The sequence below is a fragment of the Sebastes umbrosus genome, chromosome 19 (genome assembly GCF_015220745.1).
Source record: "Sebastes umbrosus isolate fSebUmb1 chromosome 19, fSebUmb1.pri, whole genome shotgun sequence".
NCBI classification, from domain to species: Eukaryota; Metazoa; Chordata; class Actinopteri; order Perciformes; family Sebastidae; genus Sebastes; species Sebastes umbrosus.
In genome coordinates, this window is record NC_051287.1 from 2,025,377 (window position 1) to 2,049,750 (window position 24,374).

The 24,374-nt window shown below is 35.2% G+C and overlaps 2 protein-coding genes and 1 long non-coding RNA gene across 3 annotated transcripts; 2 read left to right on the forward strand and 1 right to left on the reverse strand.

The window, feature by feature from the left end:
* Window positions 1–459: 459 nt before the first annotated feature.
* polm (polymerase (DNA directed), mu) lies at window positions 460–6,857 on the forward strand. The gene is made up of 11 exons (XM_037753725.1): window positions 460–997; window positions 2,048–2,219; window positions 2,374–2,472; window positions 2,561–2,731; window positions 2,819–2,890; window positions 3,764–3,884; window positions 3,973–4,105; window positions 5,189–5,291; window positions 5,364–5,669; window positions 5,751–5,834; window positions 6,324–6,857. Exons 1-11 carry the CDS (start codon window positions 738–740, stop codon window positions 6,408–6,410), a joined length of 1,608 nt encoding a protein of 535 aa, XP_037609653.1. The 5' UTR covers window positions 460–737; the 3' UTR covers window positions 6,411–6,857.
* Window positions 6,858–16,257: 9,400 nt separating this feature from the next.
* On the forward strand, window positions 16,258–17,129 carry LOC119478773. The gene is made up of 3 exons (XR_005204490.1): window positions 16,258–16,357; window positions 16,886–16,901; window positions 16,956–17,129. It is a non-coding gene; the product is annotated as an uncharacterized LOC119478773 (long non-coding RNA).
* LOC119478756 (calponin homology domain-containing protein DDB_G0272472-like) lies at window positions 16,955–20,218 on the reverse strand. The gene is made up of 4 exons (XM_037753716.1): window positions 20,083–20,218; window positions 19,014–19,454; window positions 17,523–18,755; window positions 16,955–17,438 (listed from the first exon to the last, which is right to left on the reverse strand). The coding sequence occupies exons 1-4, from the start codon at window positions 20,110–20,112 to the stop codon at window positions 17,022–17,024; spliced, it is 2,121 nt and encodes a 706-aa protein (XP_037609644.1). The 5' UTR covers window positions 20,113–20,218; the 3' UTR covers window positions 16,955–17,021.
* Window positions 20,219–24,374: the final 4,156 nt, after the last annotated feature.

Sequence of the window (24,374 nt, forward strand, 5' to 3'; positions counted from 1 at the left end):
GATATATTACTTATTTTTTTTTAAAAAAAAACAGTTTCTCAGCAGATGAAATTTATATAATTAATTTGATTGATATCTTAGCAAAAATAATTGGCAAAAACTATTTATTTTATTGTATTGTTTTTTTCAATAAAGTTAAAAAAAAAATCAATTAAAAAACAACGACATGGACTTCATATTAAGAATCTTTGAATTAAAAGATATCAAAGATTGATATATTACTCACTTTTAACAACCCCAATTTCTCGGCAGATGACATTTGATATAATTAATTAATAATTAAAAATTTATATAATTTGATTAACATCTTAGCAAAATATAATATTAATATAATGTAAAAAAACTCAGATTAAAGTCTGATTATTTAGTGTCTGCTAAACTAATTGATTTGATTTTTAGGCAATTAGTTTCCAGTCGGAACTATTTTGATGCCGCGCAGGAGGAGCCGGCGCAGCCACACAGCTGCATCCGGTTTCACTCCTGCTCAGAAGAAGTCTGCAGCTTTCTCTTTTCTGTTTCTGTGGTTTCTTTCTTTCTTTCCTGCTAACCTACTTCAGAGAAACACAACCGTTACCTTAGACACCTGAACTTTAATACCTCTTAGCATTTTATAAATGTTAATGAGTATTTTGATGTTAATTTAGCTTAATAAGAGGAAGGTAGCAGAGAGTAAACTAAGATGATGTCAAAACTAACTAAAAGCTAGCTAGAGTTTCTTATGGAAGACATGAGTGGACATGTCAGCAGGCGTGTTATCTGATAGTTTAACGTTTTATTTAACAACAGAGGGAACCATGGTGCCATTAAAGAGGAGAAAAGTCTCCTCCTCAGCTGCTGGGAGTACTGGGAACACTGGGAACACTGGGAATACTGGAGATAAAGTGAAGTTCCCTCAGCTGGTTCTGTTCCTGTTGGAGAGGAAGATGGGATCCAGTCGAAGAGCTTTTCTGTCTCAGCTCGGTCTGAAGAAAGGATTCCAGCTGGAGGAGATGTTCAGGTAAAACTTGAATGATCCCAAGCTGAGAAATGAAAGTGTATAATACAGATAACTTAGTACTTTAACTCAAGTACTGTACTTAAGTATATATTTGAGGTACTTGTACTTTACATAGATAGATAGATATATGTACTTTATTGATCCCAAATTGGGAAATTCTTGTGTTACAGCAGCAGCTTATCCAGGCATTGCACAGGAACAGAAAATATACACATTAAAATATACATATCAACACTATGTATACAATTAGAATATGCTATAAATATACCAGACTACTACAACTATCTTAGAAAATATTAACATTAATATAAAATAAATATAAATGAATAATAAATAAATGCAAAAAATAAATGTAAAAAAAAATTTATTTTATTAATTTATTATTTTGTTGCATTTATTTGTTTATTGTTGCATTCATTTTATATTTATTTTTTAATGTATGTATGTATTTATTTACTTATTTGTTTATTTATTTATGCACTTTTTACCCTTTCCATTTCAACCCTTACCTTGTTTATTTCTGTATTCTTTTCTTTATGAATTTCTTTTCACATTTCTTTTTACATTTATTTATGCATTCCTGCAACATTATGCAAATGAGGGGGATGTCTATATTAATCAAAAAATAGTATTAAGTATTAAAAGTATTAATACAATTAAAAAGTAGTAAGTTTTAATAAAAATAAATACATAATAAAAAATAACAAAATTGGAAAATTAAAGACAAGACTTTGTCGCTGCAATAACAAAATTGGAAAATTAAAGACAAGAGGAAATAAATAAGCCAATTAATTCAAAGATCAATAAATAAAGAAGCAAATTAAAACAGAAATATCCATTTATATGACATTTTATCAATTAATTAATTAATGGCTATGTTTATTTTTTATATTATTTTTGCTACATTTAATGACATTTATTTATTTATTTATTTATCAAGTAATTTATTTATTTATTTTTTAATGTGGCAGGTTTCGTCCTCCACAGTGTCTCACCTGCAGCTACAGTTATGATGTCTGTGCGTCACATGTTGAATATCGTCTTTCACAGTGAGACCGTCACACATGTAGTTTCTGAGAACAACTCTGGTGATGAGGTCAGAGCGTGGATGGACTCGCAGGTCGGAGGTCAAACACCTGCTCACCTGCTGGACATCAGCTGGTACATAGAGAGCATGCAGGCTGGACGTCCTGTCGAAATACTGGACAGACATAAACTACAGGTACATTTTACTTTACTCAGACCCAGACTCATATTTATCAAATGTCAAACCTCTAAGAATTACACTAAAGAATCCTCCAGTAATTAATAATAATAATAATAATAATAATACATTTTTGGGTGAACTATTCCTTTAATCCGTCTTTGTCTTTCAGGAGCAGCAGAATAACGAAGCGGAGGTCGTGGTGTTTTCTGTCCCCAGCTATGCGTGTCAGAGACGGACCACGCTGGACAACCACAACGCCGTCCTCACCGTATGTCCCCCCAAGCCAACACAGATCTCATATATCACACCTACAACACTGATGTTAGCTCTAAAATAAATCACATTTTCTGTGTCAGGATGCTTTGTCGCTGCTGGCTGAAAACGCCGAGCTCAGTGACGAGGAAGGACGAGGTGTCGCATTCCGACGGGCCGCCGCCGTGTTGAAGGCTCTCCCCAAACCGGTGACGGGCGTGACGCAGCTCAGAGGGCTTCCGTGTCTCGGAGGACATTCACTCAGAGTCATCAAGGTCAGCAGAAAAATTACAACACATTTTTGGATCTATTTATCATCACACTCAAAGAAGATCTAAGAATACAATTTTATTCTCTTGTAGGACATTTTGGAGAACGGAGCGTCGAGTGAAGTTGAATCTACGAAGCAGTCTGAGCGGTTTAAAGCTGTGAAGGTATGTCAGCTGTTTTACCCATAAACTGTAAATCGATAAATAAATAAATATGTCATTAAATGTAGCAAAATTAATATTAAGAATAAATGTAGCCATTAATTAATTGATCAAAATGTGACATGAATTGATATTTCTGTTTTATTTACTTCTTTATTTTTTTTATTTATTTACTCCTCTGTTTAATTTTCCCTTTTATTTATTTGTTTTTATGAATACTTTTAATACTTAATACTATTTTTATTAATATAGACAGCCCGCTCATTTGCAATAATGTAATAAAAAATGTGTAAAGAAAAGAATACAGAAATAAATAAATTTGGGGAAATAAATAAGGGGTGAAATGCAAAGGGAAAATCATGCATAAATTAATTAATTTAAAAATAAATATAAAATAAATAAAAATGAAATGCAAAAATAAATACATAAATCTGAAATAAAAAATAAATTAATACATAAACAAAAGGGAAAGTTAAACAGAAGAGTAAATGAATAAGGGAATTAATACAAAGATAAATAAATGAAAAAGCAAATTAAAACAGAAATATCAATTTATGTCACAATTTATCAATTAATTAGTGAATATGTTTATTTAAAATATTATTTTTGCTGTATTTAATGACATTTATTTATTTTTTATTATTATTATTTATATTATTTTATATATATATATATATATCTCTTCAGTTCCCCGTCAGAAAGGGCTGTCTGACAGCGAGGTAAAGCGGTGAATATATTCTAAATATAGTATACACTTAAACTGATATTGAACATCCAAACTATTCCTTTAAGGGGATTAGTGTTTCTCAGATTCCCTGTTATTAAATCCTGATCTGTATCACACAGTTTTTGTTTATATCACGATGTGTATTTCAGGTTTTAACAGGTATTTTTGGAGTTGGAGTGAAAACAGCAGAGCGCTGGATCAGAGAGGGGATAACCAGCCTTCAGCAGCTGCAGGACTCAGATCAAACACTCAATCGAGCTCAACAAGCAGGTGTGTGTTTGTGTCCTGATGCTGAAGTCTGCGTTCGCTCTGTAGTGAATTCTCTCTGAAGGAACAGTTTGTTTGTTTGTTGTCTCAGGTCTGGAGCACTATGACGACCTCAACCAGCCGGTCACTAAGGCGGAGGCTGACGCCATCGCAGAGGTTGTGGAGGAAGCCGTCGTGTCTGTGTTACCAGGGGCACGGATGACTCTGATCGGAGGATTCAGGAGGTAGAAGAGCAAACACTCACTCTCACGACCTTCCAAGGTTAAATAGAAGGTTAAAAAGACATTTCAATTTATCGAATATGTGAATAATAATTATCGATATGTGAATGAAAAAATGGGTTCTCTGGGTACCCACGAGTCTCCCCTTTACAGACGGAAGAAAATAAATAAATAGGTAAATAAATAAACAAATTAAATAAAATTATACATATAATTTTTTTAAATGTATTTATTTATTTTCTTCTGATCCACTTATTTTTTATTATTAATATTTATTTATTTATTTATTTAGCTTTTATTATTTATATGGAATTGAAATTGATTTTCGATGAAAATATTTTAGTAAAAAATTAGAAATTAAATTAATTAATAATGATAATATAATAATAATAATAATAATAATAATAATGGGTTCTATTGGTACCTGCCAGTCTCCCCTTTACAGACAAGAAAATAAATAAATAAGTAAATAGATAAACAAATAATAAAGAAAATCATTATATTTCTTTTTCTTCTGATCCAATTAATTTTGATTATTATTATTAAGCTATTTATCTTTAGTTATTTATATGTAAGTATTTACGTTATGCTAGATGTCCAGTGTTTGTTACATTTTGTGTATAAATATTTGCATAAAAGTAAAAAAAATAAATGAAAATATTTAAATAACAATTTAAAAATATAATAATAATAATAATAATAATAATAATAATAATAATAATAATAATAATAATGATAATGGGTTCTCTGGGTACCTGTGAGTCCCCCCTTTAGAAAATAGATTTAAAAAAACAAACAAATAATAAATAAAATTATATATATATTACTTTTTAAAATGTATTTATTTATTTTCTTCTGATCCACTTAATTTTTAGTATTATTTAGTTATTTATCTTTAGTTATTCATATGTAAGCATTTACTCTATTCAATGAAAATACATTAAAAAAATAATAATAATAATAATAACAATAGTTATTATTAACTAGTTCCTCCTGTTTTATTAGGATGAAATCTTATTAATTTACTTAAAACTTTAATATTTGCGTAGCGATTTAACAGCAACATCCTGCTGACCTTCTCTCCAGAGGAAAGCTGACGGGCCATGACGTGGACTTCCTGATAACTCACCCAGAGGACGGCAGAGAGGAGGGACTGATGCCGAAAGTCGTCTCCCGGTTAGAATCACAGGTGAGTTATTTTGATAGGTGATTATTTTAATAATCTGGATTCATATTAACCACATTCTCCGTCTCTCTCCAGGGTTTCCTGTTGTACCAGAAAACTACCAGGAACTCCTACCTGGAGGCGAAGGACGGTCCTGCTCGACCCGCCTCCAACATGGACCGCTTTGAGAGGTGTTTCTCCATCTTTAAACTGTCCGAGGAGGACGGACGAGGAACGACGTGGCTGGAGACGGAAAACACACCCAAGGACGCGAGCGGCGTTGTGGCCCCCTCGCAGGTCAAAGGTGAAGCACTCAAACCGTGGAGAGCAGTGAGAGTGGACCTGGTGGTCTCTCCCATCAGCCAGTTTGCTTTTGCTCTGCTGGGCTGGACCGGATCCAAGGTGACCTTTCATAAAGTACCAGGTATAGGTGATACTGTATAGAGTTAATAATACTTCCACTGACTCCAGTGTTGTGTGCAGTTGTTTGAGAGAGAGCTGCGACGCTGGGCGGGACACGAGAAGGCCATGTCTCTGAGCAGCCACGCTCTCTACGATAACAAACAGGTAAAACACATTTCATCTGTTTTCTTGCACAGTTAGTAGGATGTCTTTTTGTCTGGACCGCAGACAATAAATTAATAAATAATAATAATAATAATAAAAATGAAGTGGATCACAAGAAAATAAATACATAAATAAAATAGATATTTTTTAATTTTATAATTAATTAATAATATATTTTTTAAATATTTATTATTATTATTATTATTATTATTATAATTATTTAAAAAAAATATATTATTTTTAAAATAATTATGTATAATTATTTTTTTTAAATTAAAATATATTTTTTATTTATGTATTTATTTTCTTCTGATCCACTTTTTATTAATTTTTATTATTATTATTTAGTTATTTAGCTTTAGTTATTTATATGTAAGCATGTACGGTACACTAGATGTCCAGTGTTTGTTACATTTTGTGTATGAATATTATAAATATAATAATAAGCATTTTCATTATAGATAAATCTTGTTTTTATTATTCTCACAGTGTAGGTATCTGAGAGCTACGTCAGAGGAGGAGATATTTGCTCATCTCGGTCTGGAGTACGTTCCTCCGTCAGAGAGAAACGCCTGAAAACACCTGATGAGCTCCGACGGGAGGAACAAGCAGGTACCATGTGAGGGTTTGAACCTGCAGACAGGAGGGTTAATGAAGCCTCGGCTGGGTGTCAGACCCAAAACACACCTGTAAAGAGAGCTGCAGAGTTTAAACGTTTATCAGACACCAAAACACACTGCAAGTTCATAATATTATGAGACACAATGTGATAACTCTGGAAAGTTATCAGCAATTATTTTGTCTTTCGTTGCAGAAATCACAAGTTAAACCAAGTAGGTTTGTTCACAGACAAGGAGTCTGCCGTGGTGTCAAAATAGTAAGAGAAAATAAAAATACAGCAAAAGTAAAGAGTCATTTATAACAAGAAGTATGAACAATATATAAAAAAAAGATGTAAAATATATCTATAGTTGTAGAGTGCCGGCTTTATGATGATTAATGCAAAGAAGAAAAGAAAAAGTAACATCCTTTCCTATATATATATATATATATATATATATAAATGTGTCAAATATATTAGTTTTTAAAATTAAAGGAGCTGTACAGTGAATTTACAAAATATTGCCGAAGAAATTCAGCATTCAGGTTACAAAGTAATCTACTGTTATGTGGTTGGATGAACTTTTTACTGGACCGCCGGGCCGGACTCATTCAAATGAACGAGAGCTGCTGCGTTTTTAATCGTCTTTTATGGTCCGAAGCTGTGACCAGTTTGTTTTTACCTCTTCAGTCCAACATTGAGATGAACTGATTGATTGATGAATCAATTAATTGCACTTGTAGTCGAGCTTTGTAGGGAAACTACTGTATAACACTGTGGTAGAAGACGTTTAATTATGAGGTTCCCAGTTTATTAGGTACACCTACAGCTAAAACTAATACTAGTCTAATACTTAGAAACCTGGGTTAGCTTTTAAATTGCTTTTTTTGCAGTAAATTGGTTGTTTGTCTAGTTTTTATCACTTTTACTTTACCTGTTTTTATTACACTTTTATTCAGGTCTTGTTTTTATTTATGTTTTTGATGTTTTTACAAATAAAGTTGATTATTATTATGATGCAACAGTCCTGTAATAAATCTTTCGTGAAGGATATGATGTGTGAAACAGTTTTAGATATGTGTTGATTCAAAGGAAGGATCATTTTGGAGGAAGTAGCTACTAGTTACAGCTGCAGGTGTACCTAATAAACTGACAACTGAGTGTAGGTATCCTCATTTAAACATTAATACGTGCTGTGATCTTGCTGCTACCTCTATAACACGAGTGCCTGTAAATGAATCTGCTGAACTGTTAAATCTGGTTTTTATACTTTGCAATAAAAGATGTACGAATTCAGTTTTAAAGGATCCGTCTGGAGATCTTCTAGATTTCTCATAAACATGAACCTCATGGTGGCGCTAGAGGAGAAGTCGGGATTCATCCTCAATAAAATGTCATGGTTCTTGGTTGTTTCTACTTTTATATTTTAGTACAACTCGTAATACTTCACGTCTAGCAGGACATGTTTTACGTCTGTTGTTTTACCGTCTGTGTAAAAGGAGTATTTCCCCACATACATGTCACAGCTGTGTTCTACTGACATGTATTCTGCAACGTCCTTTCTTATCTGCACATTCACTCAAGAGGAAACCACACAGCAGAGATACCACACAGTGAAAGGAACATGTAGTCACTTACTAAAGTACACTGTAAAAAAAAAAAAGTGTAAATTAACGGAAATTTTCCGACAGCAGGGGCGCCAGAAAACGTCTGTTAAAAAACGGAAAAATACTGTCCATTAAATAACATAAATAAACTACTGATACTTTAAGTACATTTTACTGCACAATGAGTACTTTTACTACTGATACTTTAAGCACATTCAGATGATAATACTTTTGCACTTAAGTGGAGTTTGAATACAGGACTTTCACTTGTATCTGAGTATTTTTACATCGTCATAATGGTACTTTTACTTTAGTTAAAGTTCTGAGTATACTTCTTCCACCAGTACCAGTTTGTCCAGCTCATTATTTCCTCTTTAACTTTTACTCATGACTCATGATATTTTTAAAGGAATATAATAAGTACATAAAACGTGGTGTGAGTACTGAAGAGGAGTTGTGTATATATATATAGTGTTTAAATTTCCAATCATTTCTTCAACATCATTAGTATATTTTTTCAGGAGCTCCATACTGTAACCTTCAGTTGAATGAATTAACATGTAGAGCGACGACGTCCCGTCTGCTCTCTGTTCTCACAGACTGGAAGTCTCCTCGCTGCAGGACGATGTCACTCTCGTGTCTCCTTCAGGAACTTTTGGTTCACACATACGGTGTTAAAAACAGAGACGTGTCGATGGTGATGCAGGAACATACAATATAATATATATGAATATATATATTATATCTGTACCTCCTTACTGCATGTATTACAACTAAAGACACACTATGTATAGTGTTATGTTTACATTTCATACAGTGTAAATCTGATGAATAAATAAATAAGATGAAGTGTGCACACACAGAGAGAGAGAGACAGAGAGACAGAGAGAAGGGGTGTGAGAGGAGACGGAGGTGTGAACAACGACACGGCCTTTGATGTTAAACTGGTATTTAGAGGTTAATGAGGCTGTTAGGAAGAGGTGAAGGAAACGCCTCTAGTTCACACACACACACACACACACAAAGGAAATGTGAGGATCTCTGTTATATAAAACCTGAAGGACACAAACGTATCAGCGGGATTATTTATTCAGGATTTAATACCAGGACTAAGTGCTTTAGTGTTGGAGACAGTATTCAGATCCTTTTTCTTTTTAAAGTAAAAGTCCTGCATTCAAACTCCACTTATGTACAAAGTATTACTAAATCTTCTTAAAGTATCAGTAGTAAAAGTACTCATTGTGCAAAATGTCTCCTCTGACTGATATCTGATTATATGTGACATTATTATTAAGTTCCGGTGCTTAAATTTATTATGATATTATATGATTTTTTTTGTGAAATATTGGATAATTTAAAGATTAAATAAAGAGTAATAACAATAACAATAACAATAACAATATATATATATATATAATATATATATATATATAATATTATATAATATATTATATATAATAAATATATATATATATTTATTTTTAATATTTAAAAAATATTTATTTATTTTATTACATTCAAATTAATCTTAGTTTCTGTATATTTTAAAAAATATATATTATAAATATATTTTATAATATTTTTACATTTTTAATATATATTTTTTGTATTTAAGTTACTATATTTGTCTGTATATTTTATAATTTTTATTTTATTTCTGTTATTTTCCTATAATGTCATTTCTGATAAATGGCTGTTTTTAATCTTTGTTTTTTGTGAAATATTGCATAATTTAAAGAATGAATACGTGTGGTGACATAAAGACAAATAACAAAATATAAAATAATAATTATATAGATTTTCATTTATTTTAACATTTATTTGTTATTTATTTCTATATATACTTATTTATATATTTAAAAAAGACATTTATTTATTTATTGCATTCAAATTACTCTTATTTTCTGTGTATTTTTATATTTTATATTTTGTTTTTATATAAGTAATTTCTTCTGACACATAAATATGTTTTTAACTTATGTCTAATCTTTGTTTGTTTTGTGAAATATTGGATAATTTAAAGCATAAATACATGTAGGAATATATAGACAAATAACAAAATATAAAAGAATAATTATAAGCATTTTCATTTATTCTAATGTTTATCGATTATTTATTTATATATATATTTATTAATATTTTTTGTAGTTTAATCATTCTTTCATGTTTATTTTTTATATTTTTAATTATTTATTTCTGTATATATTTATTCATTTATTGCAATTAAATTACTCTATTTTTTCTGTATATTTTTATATTTTATTTTGTATATAATGTCGTTTCTTCTGATACATAAATATGTTTTTAACTTATGTCTAATCTTTGTTTGTTTTGTGAAATATTGGATAATTTAAAGCATAAATACATGTAGGAATATATAGACAAATAACAAAATATAAAAGAATAATTATAAGCATTTTCATTTATTCTAATGTTTATCGATTATTTATTTATATATATATTTATTAATATTTTTTGTAGTTTAATCATTCTTTCATGTTTATTTTTTATATTTTTAATTATTTATTTCTGTATATATTTATTCATTTATTGCAATTAAATTACTCTATTTTTTCTGTATATTTTTATATTTTATTTTGTATATAATGTCGTTTCTTCTGATACATAAATATGTTTTTAACTTATGTCTAATCTTTGTTTGTTTTGTGAAATATTGGATCATTTAAAGCATAAATACATGTGGGAATATATAGACAAATAACAAAATATAAAAGAATAATTATAAGCGTTTTCATTTATTCTAACGTTTATCGATTATTTATTTATATATATATTTATTAATATTTTTTGCAGTTTAATCATTATTTTTCAGGTTTATTTTTTATATTTTTAATTATTTATTTCTGTATATATTTATTCATTTATTGCAATTAAATTACTCTATTTTTTCTGTATATTTCTTTTATTTTATTTTTTTATATAATGTCGTCTCTTCTGATACATGAATACGTTCTTAACTTATCTCTAATCTTATTTATTTTTTTGAAATATTGGATAATTTAACTCCTTTGGACTAAAACAGTTATTTAAATGAAACGTGAGAAGTTTAGAGGTGAAATGTCTCTTTGATGGAACTGATAACAACTCAGAGACGTCTGAGACAAGACGAGGAGACACAACTAGAAACTCATTGACTGGAAGACGTCACAAGCCAAAAAGCTTTGCAAACCACTGGTCTAATCTTTCATTTATGTTGCATACATGTGTTATGTTGTATTTTATAAGCTCATAGATTCTTTTTTTTAAATGTAGAATATTGTTTTGTGAAATAAGTACTATATCTGTCAAATAAATGTAATGATATAGTAAAATAAAAAATAAGAAAATAAATATATATATATACTTATATATTTTATATATTTAAATTAAATTACATTTTTTAAATTAAATTATATTCTTTAAATTAAATTAAATTACCTTTTCCATAAAATGGAAAAATGCAAGTACAAGTACCATAAAATTGCACATAAAGTACGGTACTATTAAAACTGTTAACGTTTTTTTAACATTTAAAAAAATTGTGAATACAGAGCATAACCAGTCCTTGTTTTTTTCATTTGAGCACCACAAACAGAAACCTATTCACCTCCATTAAACTGAGGAGCTGCAGATTTCTTAAAATCTTGAACAATTTGCATGTTTAAATATTTGTTTTTTTATTATTATTTGAGTGAACTGACCCTTTAAATCTGTTGTTTATTTGCTCCTTTTGTTTCTTTCTGCATGATCTTTGTTTACGTCTGTTTTTGGTCTTTTGTGTTCACACTCAGGATTAGTGTGCAAATATTCTGCATTTATATGCCAGAACAGTGAAGAACACACTGAAGGCCAATAAAGCAGATAGTGATCCTGAGTGAGCACGCTGGGATGATGATGAGGGTCACTGGTCGTCCTCGGCCCCAGACCTGGTCCCAGACCTAGAGCCAGGCTGCTGCTGTCTGTGGGGTAGCGGTCTCCTGCTGGGCTCGTCTTTGATTGGCTCCATTCAGACCCTTTCATCTCTAATGGGCCTGTTTGCTGCTCTGTTATGGACACAAACACACCTCGACCCCCCCGACCCCCGACCCCCCAGGGCGCCTCCGAGGAGACCAGACACGTCCCGACCCGATGCTCAGATCTCTGCATGTGACATCTCCGACTTTATCAGGTTTTTATTGATAAAATCCTCAAAATACAGAAGTTTTAAAGGAGAAAGCTTCAGATTTGAACAAAATAAATTCCTTGTCTCACAATTTATCACCTAAAATGTGAATTGAAAATGTAAAAAAAAATAATACATATTCAAAAACTTCTGGGCAAATAAACCCTCAATTAAATAATTTTTAATAACTTTTTACTTATTTATTTCTTATACAAAAATAGATTTGAACAAAATGTATTCCTTGTCTCACAATTTATACCCTAGTTACTATATTTAGTAATATACCCAATATACCCTAATTTAAAACCCTTAAAAAAGGAAAAGCAGGAAAAGTAGCATTGCAAATACAGTAAAAAATATTTTAATAACTTTATATTAAACTTTATATTAAATAAAAGCAATTTATCACCTAAAATGTGAATTGAAAAAAGTAGAAAAAAGTAAAAAAATAATACAAATAAAGTATAAATACATATCTAAACACCTTTGAGAAAAAAACATCCCACAATAAAAAACACATATATATATATATATATTATATTTTTTTATTTATTATTCAAAAACAGATTTGAACAAAATACATTCCTTGACAACAAGACTCAATTTATCAACTTAAGTGTACATTTTTAAGAGAAAAAGGAGGAAAAATTACAAATAAAGTAATAAAAATACAAATTTAAACACATCTGGGGAAAAAAAAACACAATTAAATCTTAATTTAATAATTTCTCTTCTTTAATTTGAAATAAGAAAACATCAGTCCTCCTCCTTGACGTTGATAACAATAATACAATTATTTTCCTTTTTGTGTTTTTTATCCCTTAAAAATGATTTGTTGACAAGAAGAATAATATTTAGAATATTTATAACTTAATTATTTCTTATTTTAAAACAGATTTAAAGAAAATACATTCCTTGACAGCAAGACTCTTAAGACAACTTAAGTGTAAATTGTTAAGAGAAAAAGCAGGAAAATTACAAATAAAGTAATAAAAATACACATTTAAACACTTCTGGGGGAAAAAAAAAACACATTTAAATCTTAATTTAATAATTTATCTTCTTTAATTTGAACTATTAAAGCGTCCTCTTCTTTAATGTTGATCACAATAATAAAATAAAACAATTAACTCTTTTCCTTTATGTTTTTTTTATCCCTTAAAAATGATTTGTTGACAATAATAATAATATTTATAATATTTACAGTCGTATCCTGGTGCAGTTTTAGCACAAATAATGTAAGAAAAGCAGCTGAAATGTGAGAATAAAGTGTGTGTTTGTGAGTGTGTGTGATGCTGAATGGATTCCTCTATGCAGATGAAGGTGCTGATGACGCCCAATAATCATTGATCTCCATTGCCGGCAGTCTCCAGCAGTTGCCCGCCCTGTCTGTAACACAGTCAGTTAAGGCCTCTTCCCCTGTCCCATTGATCCCTATCAGCCTCATCAAAGGCTGCCGGGAGCTTTGAAGGGGGCCAGCGGGACCGGTCCTGGTGGACGGGCAGGCGCTGCGACTCCCCCCTCATCATCAAACAGGAGGAGGACAGAAAAGACAGAGGAGGACGGGGGGGCTTGTCTCGTCTTTAGAGAGGTGAAATTTAAATGTCTCTGAATCCAGGAGCTGCTGGAGGCGGTTGCTGCTGTGACGAGGCTCACCTGAGGGTTCCCAAGCTGCTTTTATGGCAGGTAATAGAGAATATCCCAGCAGACCCTAAAATGTAAAACAACGTCTCACTTAGTATATGGTGACACAGATTTACATGTTTTTATTCCTTCAGTCATTTCACATTCATCTTTGGAAAAATAGGTTTTTACAAAAGCCACGTTTATTCCACGTAGGTCAGAGGTCAGCGACCTGCGGCTCTTTAACTCCTCTCCAGTGGCTCCCTGTGGATTTGACAAAAAATTAATGAAAATGAAGGTTGTTGTAGGTCTATGGTACGACGGTACGACGGTACGACTGTACGACGGAGTATTAGGGCCCCATTGAGGAAAAAAAAATAAAACTGAGATTTCGAGAATAAAGTCATAATATTATAAAATAGTAATTTTACGTGTTATTTTATTTTTTTCTCGTAAACCCACGACTTTTATTCTTGTAATATTACCACTTTTTTTCTCCTATAGTTATGACTTTATTCTTATACTATTACAACTTTTTTTCTCGTAATATTATGACTTTATTCTCGTAATATTATGACTTTTTTTCTCGTTAAGTTATGACTTTATGCTCGTTATATTAAGATTTTTTTTCTGTTAAAGTTATGACTTTAATCTCATAATATTACAATTTTTTTTCTCGTAAAGTTATGACTTTATTCTCGTAATATTATGACTTTTTTCTCATAAAGTTATGACTTTTTTCTCATAATATTATGACTTTTTTCTCATAAAGTTATGACTTTTTTCTCATAATATTATGACTTTTTTCTCATAAACGTATAACTTTATTCTCGTAATATTCCGACTTTTTTCTCATAAAGTTATGACTTTTTTCTCATAATATTCGGACTTTATTGTGTAAATCTCAGATGTTTTTTCCCTTAATGTGGCCCTAATACTCCGTAGTACATTATCTCTTTGGCCCTCACTGCATTAGACTTATATACTATATACTTAGACTATAAACTGTGTTACCTTCATCACAATGATCACATGTTTTGCGGCTCAAGACAGATTTTTATTTTTTTTTTGCCCCGGCTCTTTTGATAGTAAAGGTTGTTGACCCCTGTCGTAGATGAGGTAAAAAGTACATTACTTCCCTCCAAATTGTAGTAGAAGTAGGAAGTAGCATGACATTTTAAATACTCAAGTAGAGTACAAATACCTCTGGTTATATAGAGTCAGAAAAACAACAACAGGCAGGTGATTGATCCAGTTAAAAGTTCAAAGAGGTCCTGATCATCTGTTGTCTCTCCGTCACCTCCATCACTGTCTGTCTGTCTGTCTGTCTGTCTGTCTGGTATCAGTGTCGGCCTACCTCCACCTTTGTCGTCTCCCATCATGCAGCTCTTTGATGTGACAGACCTTACAGTCTGAAGAAAGAAAATGAACCTTAAAGGGAGATTAGTCAAGTATTTAATCCTCTTATCAACATGGGAGTGGACAAATATGCTGCTTTATGTAAATATATGTATATATTTATTATTTTAAATCAATGAACAACACAGATCAATGACAGATATTGATCCAGAAACCCTCACAGGTACTGCATTTACCATAAAACAATATGCTCCAATCATAACATGGCAAACTGCAGCCCAACAGGCAACAACAGCTGTCAGTGTGTCAGTGTGCTGACTTGACTATGACTTGCCCCAAACTGCATTTGATTATCATAAAGTGGGCATGTCTGTAAAGGGGAGACTCGTGGGTACCCATAGAACCCATTTACATTCACTGATCTGGAGGTCAGAGGTCAGTATGTGAGCCATGCTCACTTTTACCTTGTTTTTTGTTTTTTTACTTGCTTTTACTGCCAAGACCTGCTAAACTGTTTTTCATTGTTTTTCCATGACAATGACAATAACATCTCTAAGTCTAAGACTTTTTATCGACATACTATATACTATGACTTTTTTATATTTTTTAGTGATATACTATATATTATGACTTTTTTATATTTTTTAGTGATATACTATATACTATGACTTTTTTATATTTTTTAGTGATATACTATATATTATGACTTTTTTATATTTTTTAGTGATATACTATATATTATGGCTTTTTTATATTTTTTGTGATATACTATATACTATGACTTTTTAATATTTTTTTTAATGATATACTATATACTATGACTTTTTAATATTTTTTTTAATGATATACTATATACTATGACTTTTTATATTTTTTTTAATGATATACTATATACTATGATTTGTGGTTGGAAACCGGATCACCCGGATTCAACCCAGCAGACACGGGCCGAATCACTCAGCCACCATGTCGCTGTGGGGAGGAGGGAGAGAGTATGGAGGGGTGATGGTAGGAGGCGACCACGTCACCGTGGGGAGGAGGGAGAGAGTATGGAGGGGTGATGGTAGGAGGCGACCACGTCACCGTGGGGAGGAGGTTGAAATCACTTCATATAGAGCAGGTAGGGTGTAGGGGGTAGGGGTTGTAGGGTGTAGGGGGTGTAGGTGTAGGGGTTGTAGGGTGTAGGAGGTGAAATCACTTCACATAGAGCAGGTAGGGTGTAGGGGGTAGGGGTTGTAGGGTGTAGGGGTGTAGGTGTAGGGGTTGTAGGGTGTAGGAGGTGAAATCACTTCACATAGAGCAGGTAGGGTGTAGGGGGTAGGGGTTGTAGGGTGTAGGGGGTGAAATCACTTCACATAGAGCAGGTAGGGTGTAGGGGGTAGGGGTTGTAGGGTGTAGGAGGTGAAATCACTTCACATAGAGCAGGTAGGGTGTAGGGAGTAGGGGTTGTAGGGTGTAGGGGGTGAAATCACTTCACATAGAGCAGGTAGGGTGTAGGGAGTAGGGGTTGTAGGGTGTAGGGGGTGAAATCACTTCACATAGAGCAGGTAGGGTGTAGGGGGTAGGGGTTGTAGGGTGTAGGGGGTGAAATCACTTCACATAGAGCAGGTAGGGTGTAGGGGTTGTAGGGTGTAGGGGTCGTAAGGGGTGTAGGTGTAGGAGGTGTAGGGGGATAAATCACTTCACATAGAGCATGTAGGGTGTAGGTGTAGGGGGTGTAGGGGGTGTAGGGTGTAGAGGGTGTAGGGGTGTGGGTGTAGGGGGTGTAGGTGTAGGGGGTGAAGGGGCGGGATGGTCAGAAGGGGGATGGGGGAAGAATGTGGAGAGAAAGGATGCTACTTCTCTCTCCTCTCTTTCTCCTTCCTCTCCTTCTTCTCCCTTTTCAAGTCCTCCTTCTCTTTTTTCTCCAGAGCCTCCTTTTCCTTCTTCACACTTTTCAACTCCTCCTTCTCTCTTTCGTCCCTCTCCTTCTTCTCTCTCTTCTCTCTTTCCTCCCTCTCCTTCTTCTCTCTCTTCTCTCTTTCCTCCCTCTCTTTCTTCTGTCTCTTCTCCTCCTTCTCCTTCTCCACAATCAGCTTCTTTAACTCCTTCTTCTTGGCATTCATCTCCTCCGCGGTCATCTTCAGCGCTCCCAGGTCAAGTTTCTGGTGGAGCTCCTGGAGGCGGAGGAGTTGTGCCTGGAGGTCTGTGGTGGTGTCGGTCTTGAGCCGGATCTGATCTTCCAGAGGGGCAAGCTTCGTTGTCCACTCGGCCTCGCTCTGGAGGAGCTGCATCTCCTTCTCCTTCAGCCGGACCTCGCTCTGGATGAGCTGCATCTCCTTCTTTAGAGTCAGGACCTCCAGAGCCATCTTGGCCGTCGTCAATCCGGTGATCAGATCATCCTTTTCCAGGACGACCTGGCTCACCTTCCTGTCCGACTCGTCCTGCAGAGATTTGACCATCAGATTCTTTTGATCAAGTGCAGATTGGAGCTCTCTCTCACAGGTCTCTCTGATCTCCCTGTTCTCCTCCTTCCAAGCTTCACAGGCCTTTTCACACTTTTCAGTCCAGCGCTGGTTGACCATCAGGATCTCATTCTGCTTTTCAAGCAGACTTTGACTGAGAGAGTCGGTCACCTCCTGTTTCTCCTGCTCCTTGGTCTGCAGATCGTTCTGAACCTGTATCAGGATCTTGTTCTTTTCCAGCTCCCAGCGGGACTCCTTGGCGGCCATCTGCTCCCTCAGGGCAGCGTTTACGGCGGCCAACTCAGTGTTGTGCTGGTGGGAGTCCTTCAGCTGGTTGCTGGTAGTCTGTTTGACCATCACGATCTCGTTCTGCTTTTCAAGCAGACTTCGACTGAGAGAGTCGGTGACCTCCTGTTTCTCCTGCTCCTTGGTCTGCAGGTCCATCTGAGCCTGTATCAGGCTCTGAGCTGAGCTGTTCTTCTCCAGCTCCCAGCCGGACTCCTTGGCGGCCATCTGCTCCCTCAGGGCAGCGTTTTCGGCGGCCAGCTCAGTGTTGTGCTGGTGGGAGTCCTTCAGCTGATTGCTGGTAGTCTGTTTGACCATCACAATCTCGTTCTGCTTTTCAAGCAGACTTTGACTGAGAGAGTCGGTCACGTCCTGTTTCTCCTGCTCCTTGGTCTGCAGGTCCATCTGAACCTGTATCAGGCTCTGATCTGAGCTGTTCTTCTCCAGCTCCCAGCGGGACTCCTTGGCGGCCATCTGCTCCCTCAGGGCAGCGTTTTCGGCAGCCAGCTCAGTGTTGTGCTGCTGGGAGTCCTTCAGCTGGTTGCTGGTAGTCTGGAGGAGTTGAACCTGGAGGTCAGGGTTTTGCTTGTCCTGGTCTTTGAGGTCCCTCTGGGCTTCCTTCCTGATGGTTCTCTCTGACCTGAGAGCATTCAGGATCTTGTTCTTCTCCAGATCCCAGCCGGCTATCTGCTCCCTCAGGGCAGCGTTTTCGGCGGCCAGCTCGGTGACCTGTTGAGAGTCCTTCAGCTCGTTGCTGGGAGTCTGTTTGACCATCACGATCTCATTCTGCTTTTCAAGCAGACTTTGACTGAGAGAGACGGTCACCTCCTGTTTCTGAGCCTGTATCGGGATGGCTCTCTGAGCCATCCGGATCTTGTTCTTCTCCAGCTCCCAGCGGGACTCCTTGGCGGCCATCTGCTCCCTCAGGGCAGCGTTTTCGGCGGCCAGCTCAGTGTTGTACTGGTGAGAGTCCTTCAGCTGGTTGCTGGGAGTCTGTTTGACCATCAGGATTTCATTCTGCTTTTCAAGAAGACTTTGATTGAGAGAGTCGATCACCTTCTGTTTCTCCTTCTCCTTGTTCTGCAGGTCGTTCTGAGCCTGTATCTTGATGGCTCTCTGAGCCATCAGGATCTTGTTCTTCTCCAGCTCCCAGCGGGACTCTTTGGCGGCCATCTGCTGCTTCAGGGCAGTGATTTCGGTGGCCAGCTCAGTGTTGTGCTGGTGAGAGTCCTTCAGCTGGTTGCTGGGAGTCTGGAGGAGTTGAACCTGGAGGTCAGGGTTGTCCTGTCCTTTGAAGCCCTTCTGGGCTTCTTTCCTGATGAGTCTCTCTGACTTGAGAGCCTTCAGGATCCTCATCTTCTCCTCTTCCCAGCTGGAATCCTTGGCGGCCATCTGCTCCCTCAGAGCAGCAATGACTGAGGCCTGCTCAAAGTTCTGTTTTCTGAGATACTGCATCTCCTTGCTGGGAGCCTGCTGGGTAGCGGCTTCAACCAGCTCTTGGTCAAGTGACGGAAAGACCACCGAGAAAACAGTCCCGTCCTAACGTTGGATCACACAAAGAGACAGTTGAAAGTACTGAAGCCAACTCCATCTGCTTCTAAAGAGCACTGTGAAGCTACTTTTTCTGAAACACACTGATTCAGTTGGTCACAAGAGTCTAGCCAAGTTCAGCCTCACACCACAGAATTACATCTTTCTACTGTTTCCTTTATACTATACACACAGAACACCATTTATACTGTCAATAACTTCAGTTTTAGATCAGTTTTTTGGAGATCAGGTTGATCTAAAATCTTTTGGTGAAGTTTAGAATATGTTTTCAGTTCTGTTTTTTGTTAATTTAACTGTAAAAAACAGCCCTGTTTTAGTCCACATATGTATCTTATACTGCTCATGCATTTGTTAAAAGTTTAGACAAAAGATTAAAAAGCAGATGAAGATGTGGGCTGGCCTAGATCAGTGTAACGCTGAACAAAGTGTGTTTAAAGGCCTAGATCAGTGTAACGCTGAACAAAGTGTGTTTAAAGGCCTAGAACAGTGTATCGCTGAACAAAGTGTGTTTAAAGGCCTAGATCAGTGTAACGCTGAACAAAGTGTGTTTAAAGGCCTAGATCAGTGTAACGCTGAACAAAGTATGTTTAAAGGTGTCTGGCTGAGAAGATCTCACCTCGTTTCTTGAACGGACGATCTTCTCCATCGTAGCACAACGGAGGTGTTAGTTGTGGTAACGGAGTATAATACAGTAGTAACGCTGTACGGAGTATAATACAGTAGTATTATACGAGGACAATACAGTAGTAACGCTGTACGGAGTATAATACAGTAGTATTATACGAGGACAATACAGTAGTAACACTGTATTGAAGTAGCTATAGCAGGTATGTAGTAGATTGACTAACTGTCGCTCTGGTCACACGCTCTGTTATCACTGAGAGATGCTTCTCTGGTGAAGGTTCGACTATAACTGAGTTGTTAGACTGCAGGAGCTTCTACTGGTGCACACACAACATTCTAGTGACTTTATGATGTCACTAAGCCACATTCTGTTTAATGTGATGTCACTAAGCCACATTCTGATGTGATGTCACGTTTCAGAAACTGATGTCATGTTTCAGAATGTGATGTGATGTCACGTTTCAGAATGTGATGTCACACTGCACTGTGGTCACATGACTTCTCCAGACTGAAAAACTGCAAAATGGAGGTTTCTAAAAGTTTTTTTTTTCTTTCTTTTTTCATTATCTATATATAAAAGTTCAATACAGTAGATTCATAAACATGTTCAGATTTTATTTTGTTACAAAATAAAATTCTACAAATATTTTTTAAAGTATAAAATAATATAAATTATACAATAAATAAAATATAAGGAAAGAAAAAGATGAATAAAAACAATAAAACTATTTTGTTAAACAATTGGAATAAAGGACGTGCTGAAAGTCGACCTGCCCAACATGGCCGATGATATAAAGTCCTCTGAGGGTCTCTCAGTGTTTCAATATGAAATATTACACCTTCTCTATTCTACATTTTTATTAAACACAACAATGCTTGTATTTTACAGTAAAGGCTTCTTGGTTCCTATAGCAGACGACCGTTGACCCCGCTCAACCACTTCTTCATGTTACTTCCATCAGGGATCCAGAACCGGGTCGAGACACTAAAAATGGGTTCAAGATGATCAGAGATATAATCGTCCATGAGGACGGCTCGCCTTGTTGTAAGGTTCTTTATCGTTTCCACCACAGAGGAGCCTCGACTCTGAGCTATTTAATTCATGATATCGGCCAAAACCAGCGACTCCCATCTGGTCATTTTATAACATAATATAGATAATCACAATAACATTACATATATAACGTGATGAATTTAGTCCATCTCCCACCCCGAGCCTCCCCACCTTCAGTGCCCATTGAAACGGATGGGAAAGTAATCAGTGTTTTTATTATTGTTAATCTTAAAAACTATTATCTGGACAATGAAAGGCTAAATAAACACGTATCCATAAAGCTGTCCTTGGATATCTGTAAAATCCAACAACTGTGTCGTTTACTGTACATGTGTTCCACTTATGTGACAATCTTTGTCCCCTGAATGTTTTTAAGGGTAAATCCAAAACACAGAGACAATCCTACCAAAAAAGACAAACATCAGTCATGACCGACATTTAAGATTTGAAGTCTTTAAAAAAAAAAAAGACACAATTTTGTAGTTTCAATTATGCAAAAATAAACTTAACACATAAATAACAGCAAAAACAAAATAAAATTGTTATTTTAAACATCGGTACCGGCCAAAACTTTGTAATCGTCACTTCCCTGCTTTTTAAAGGTCTGAAGATGTTGAATGATCCAGTAATTCACAAGCAAAGATTACATTTACTAAAAAACGTAATTTTATGCAGCAGAAATTTGTTTACAACTTCTTCTGGTTTAGACACCTGAGATCTGGAGAAACGTTGTGAGTGAACTAATTATTCTATTTATTTTTTAATTCTCCAGACTCTCCGGTCTTCATCTCTCATCCTCACTTCTTTAACGCCGATCCGGTGCTGCTGGACTTCGTTCAGGGTCTCAATCCAACCGAAGACGAGCACGGCCTCTCACCGACATCCACCCGGTGAGCACGCACACATCTATGGCATGAAAAGAGTTCTTCTAGGTCCATCAAATACAAACTAAACAAATCTTGGTGGTGCCAAAATTCCAATACACATTCATGTCTATTTATTACATAAGTTCATCTTCTTCCCTTTTAACTTAAAGGTCCCATATCGCGCTCATTTTCAGCTACATACTTGTATTTTATGTTTCTAGTAGAACATGTTTACATGCTTTTATCTTCATAAAAATCTTTATTTTCCTCATATACTAGCTGCCTGAATATACCTGTATTTATCCTCTGTCTGAAACGCTCCGTTTCAGTGCATTTCAACAGAATTGCAATGGAATTGCGTTGCTAGGCAACAGCTTGTGTATATGTTTACTTCCTGTCAGCTGATGTTATTCATATACACTTGCCACAAGAAAATAAACATTTTACAATATTTATGTTTAAAACTGTGAAATGGTCTAGATAAAAACAGTTTTATATCTATGATCTATATATATATTGTATATTTGTGACATCACAAATGGACAGAAATCCTGACGGCTTGTTTCAAAGACACAGTTTCTGAATACATGGCTGTCTGTATTTCTCTGTCAATACTTTCACAGTATTTATATTACACTTAAACCTGCTTTATAATATAAAAGCCATGAAAATCTCACTATTTTACAATATGGGACCTTTAAATATAAATTACTCTGTGGTTTGAAATTTAAACCATTATGTCTTTCCATGGACAGATGCATTGACATGATTTCAGTAATTTAGTTCTACGTTTTCAAAACAGAAATCCTTAAAATTAGAAGTAAACATGAATAATTATTACACTAAATTTATGTTTGTATTCTCCCACGGAATTTAAAATTCTATATATAAAGATAGATGCTTTATTTCTTTAAATTTCTATAATAATTCTAATTCTCTCCTCCCTCCTCTCCTCTCCTCTCCTCTCCTCGGTCCATCCAGGTGATGGTGATGATGACTGTTATGAGCCTCTTCACAGGTCGGATCATCCTCCTCAGGTCGTTATCAGTCACTTCACCTTGATCCCTAAATCCAGTTTACCATTGAAAGACACTCAAGATGGTTTCACATCATTTAAGGCGCCACAGAATAGATTATCCCCATTATCCTACTTACTTATCCTACAGGAGGTACTTATTATCCTATAGGAGGAACCTTTATCCAAGTAAACAATCTGAGTACTTCCACCTCCACTAGTTTCTATATATGTGATATCATGAGGGAGTATTCCTTTGAGTCTTTGGTACTTAAAGTGAATTTAGTATCATTACTGTTGTTAAATAACTTATAATAAAAAGGTAGACAGGTACTTAAATATATTTATATGCAGCGGTGGAAAGTAACATTTACTCAAATATTATAAGTAACGTTTTAGGTACTTGTACTTTACTTGAGCACTTACATTTATGGTACTTTAAACTTCTACTTTGCTACATTTCAGAGGGAAATAATGTACTGTTCTACCAACAACAGTAAAATGCTACATTCATAATAATAATAATATAATATGTAATAATATTTCACACAGGGGACATTTTTCTGCATTAAGTACTCATAATTTATATATATACATATATATATAAATATAAATTAAAAAATTGCAATAAATTAAAAAATTTTAATTTTTTAATGATATACTATATACTATGACTTTTTAATATTTTTTTTAATGATATGCTATATACTATGACTTTTTATATTTTTTTTAATGACATACTATATACTATGATTTGTGGTTGGAAACCGGATCACCCGGATTCAACCCAGCAGACACGGGCCGAATCACTCAGCCACCATGTCGCTGTGGGGAGGAGGGAGAGAGTATGGAGGGGTGATGGTAGGAGGCGACCACGTCACCGTGGGGAGGAGGGAGAGAGTATGGAGGGGTGATGGTAGGAGGCGACCACGTCACCGTGGGGAGGAGGTTGAAATCACTTCATATAGAGCAGGTAGGGTGTAGGGGGTAGGGGTTGTAGGGTGTAGGGGGTGTAGGTGTAGGGGTTGTAGGGTGTAGGAGGTGAAATCACTTCACATAGAGCAGGTAGGGTGTAGGGGGTAGGGGTTGTAGGGTGTAGGGGGTGTAGGTGTAGGGGTTGTAGGGTGTAGGAGGTGAAATCACTTCACATAGAGCAGGTAGGGTGTAGGGGGTAGGGGTTGTAGGGTGTAGGGGTGTAGGTGTAGGGGTTGTAGGGTGTAGGAGGTGAAATCACTTCACATAGAGCAGGTAGGGTGTAGGGGGTAGGGGTTGTAGGGTGTAGGGGGTGAAATCACTTCACATAGAGCAGGTAGGGTGTAGGGGTTGTAGGGTGTAGGGGTCGTAAGGGG

Excerpts from the sequence above, each read along its gene's own strand:
- LOC119478756 (XM_037753716.1), bottom strand. The coding sequence starts at position 20,112 with ATGGAGAAGATCGTCCGTTCAAGAAACGAG. Across the intron at positions 19,455-20,082 it reads TCGTCCGTTCAAGAAACGAG|GACGGGACTGTTTTCTCGGT; the intron begins GTGAGATCTTCT and ends ATCCAACGTTAG. Across the intron at positions 18,756-19,013 it reads AGAGAGCCATCAAGATACAG|GCTCAGAAACAGGAGGTGAC; the intron begins GCTCAGAACGAC and ends ATCCCGATACAG.
- polm (XM_037753725.1), top strand. The coding sequence starts at position 738 with ATGTCAGCAGGCGTGTTATCTGATAGTTTAACGTTTTATTTAACAACA. Across the intron at positions 2,732-2,818 it reads ATTCACTCAGAGTCATCAAG|GACATTTTGGAGAACGGAGC; the intron begins GTCAGCAGAAAA and ends ATTCTCTTGTAG. Across the intron at positions 3,885-3,972 it reads CAATCGAGCTCAACAAGCAG|GTCTGGAGCACTATGACGAC; the intron begins GTGTGTGTTTGT and ends TTGTTGTCTCAG.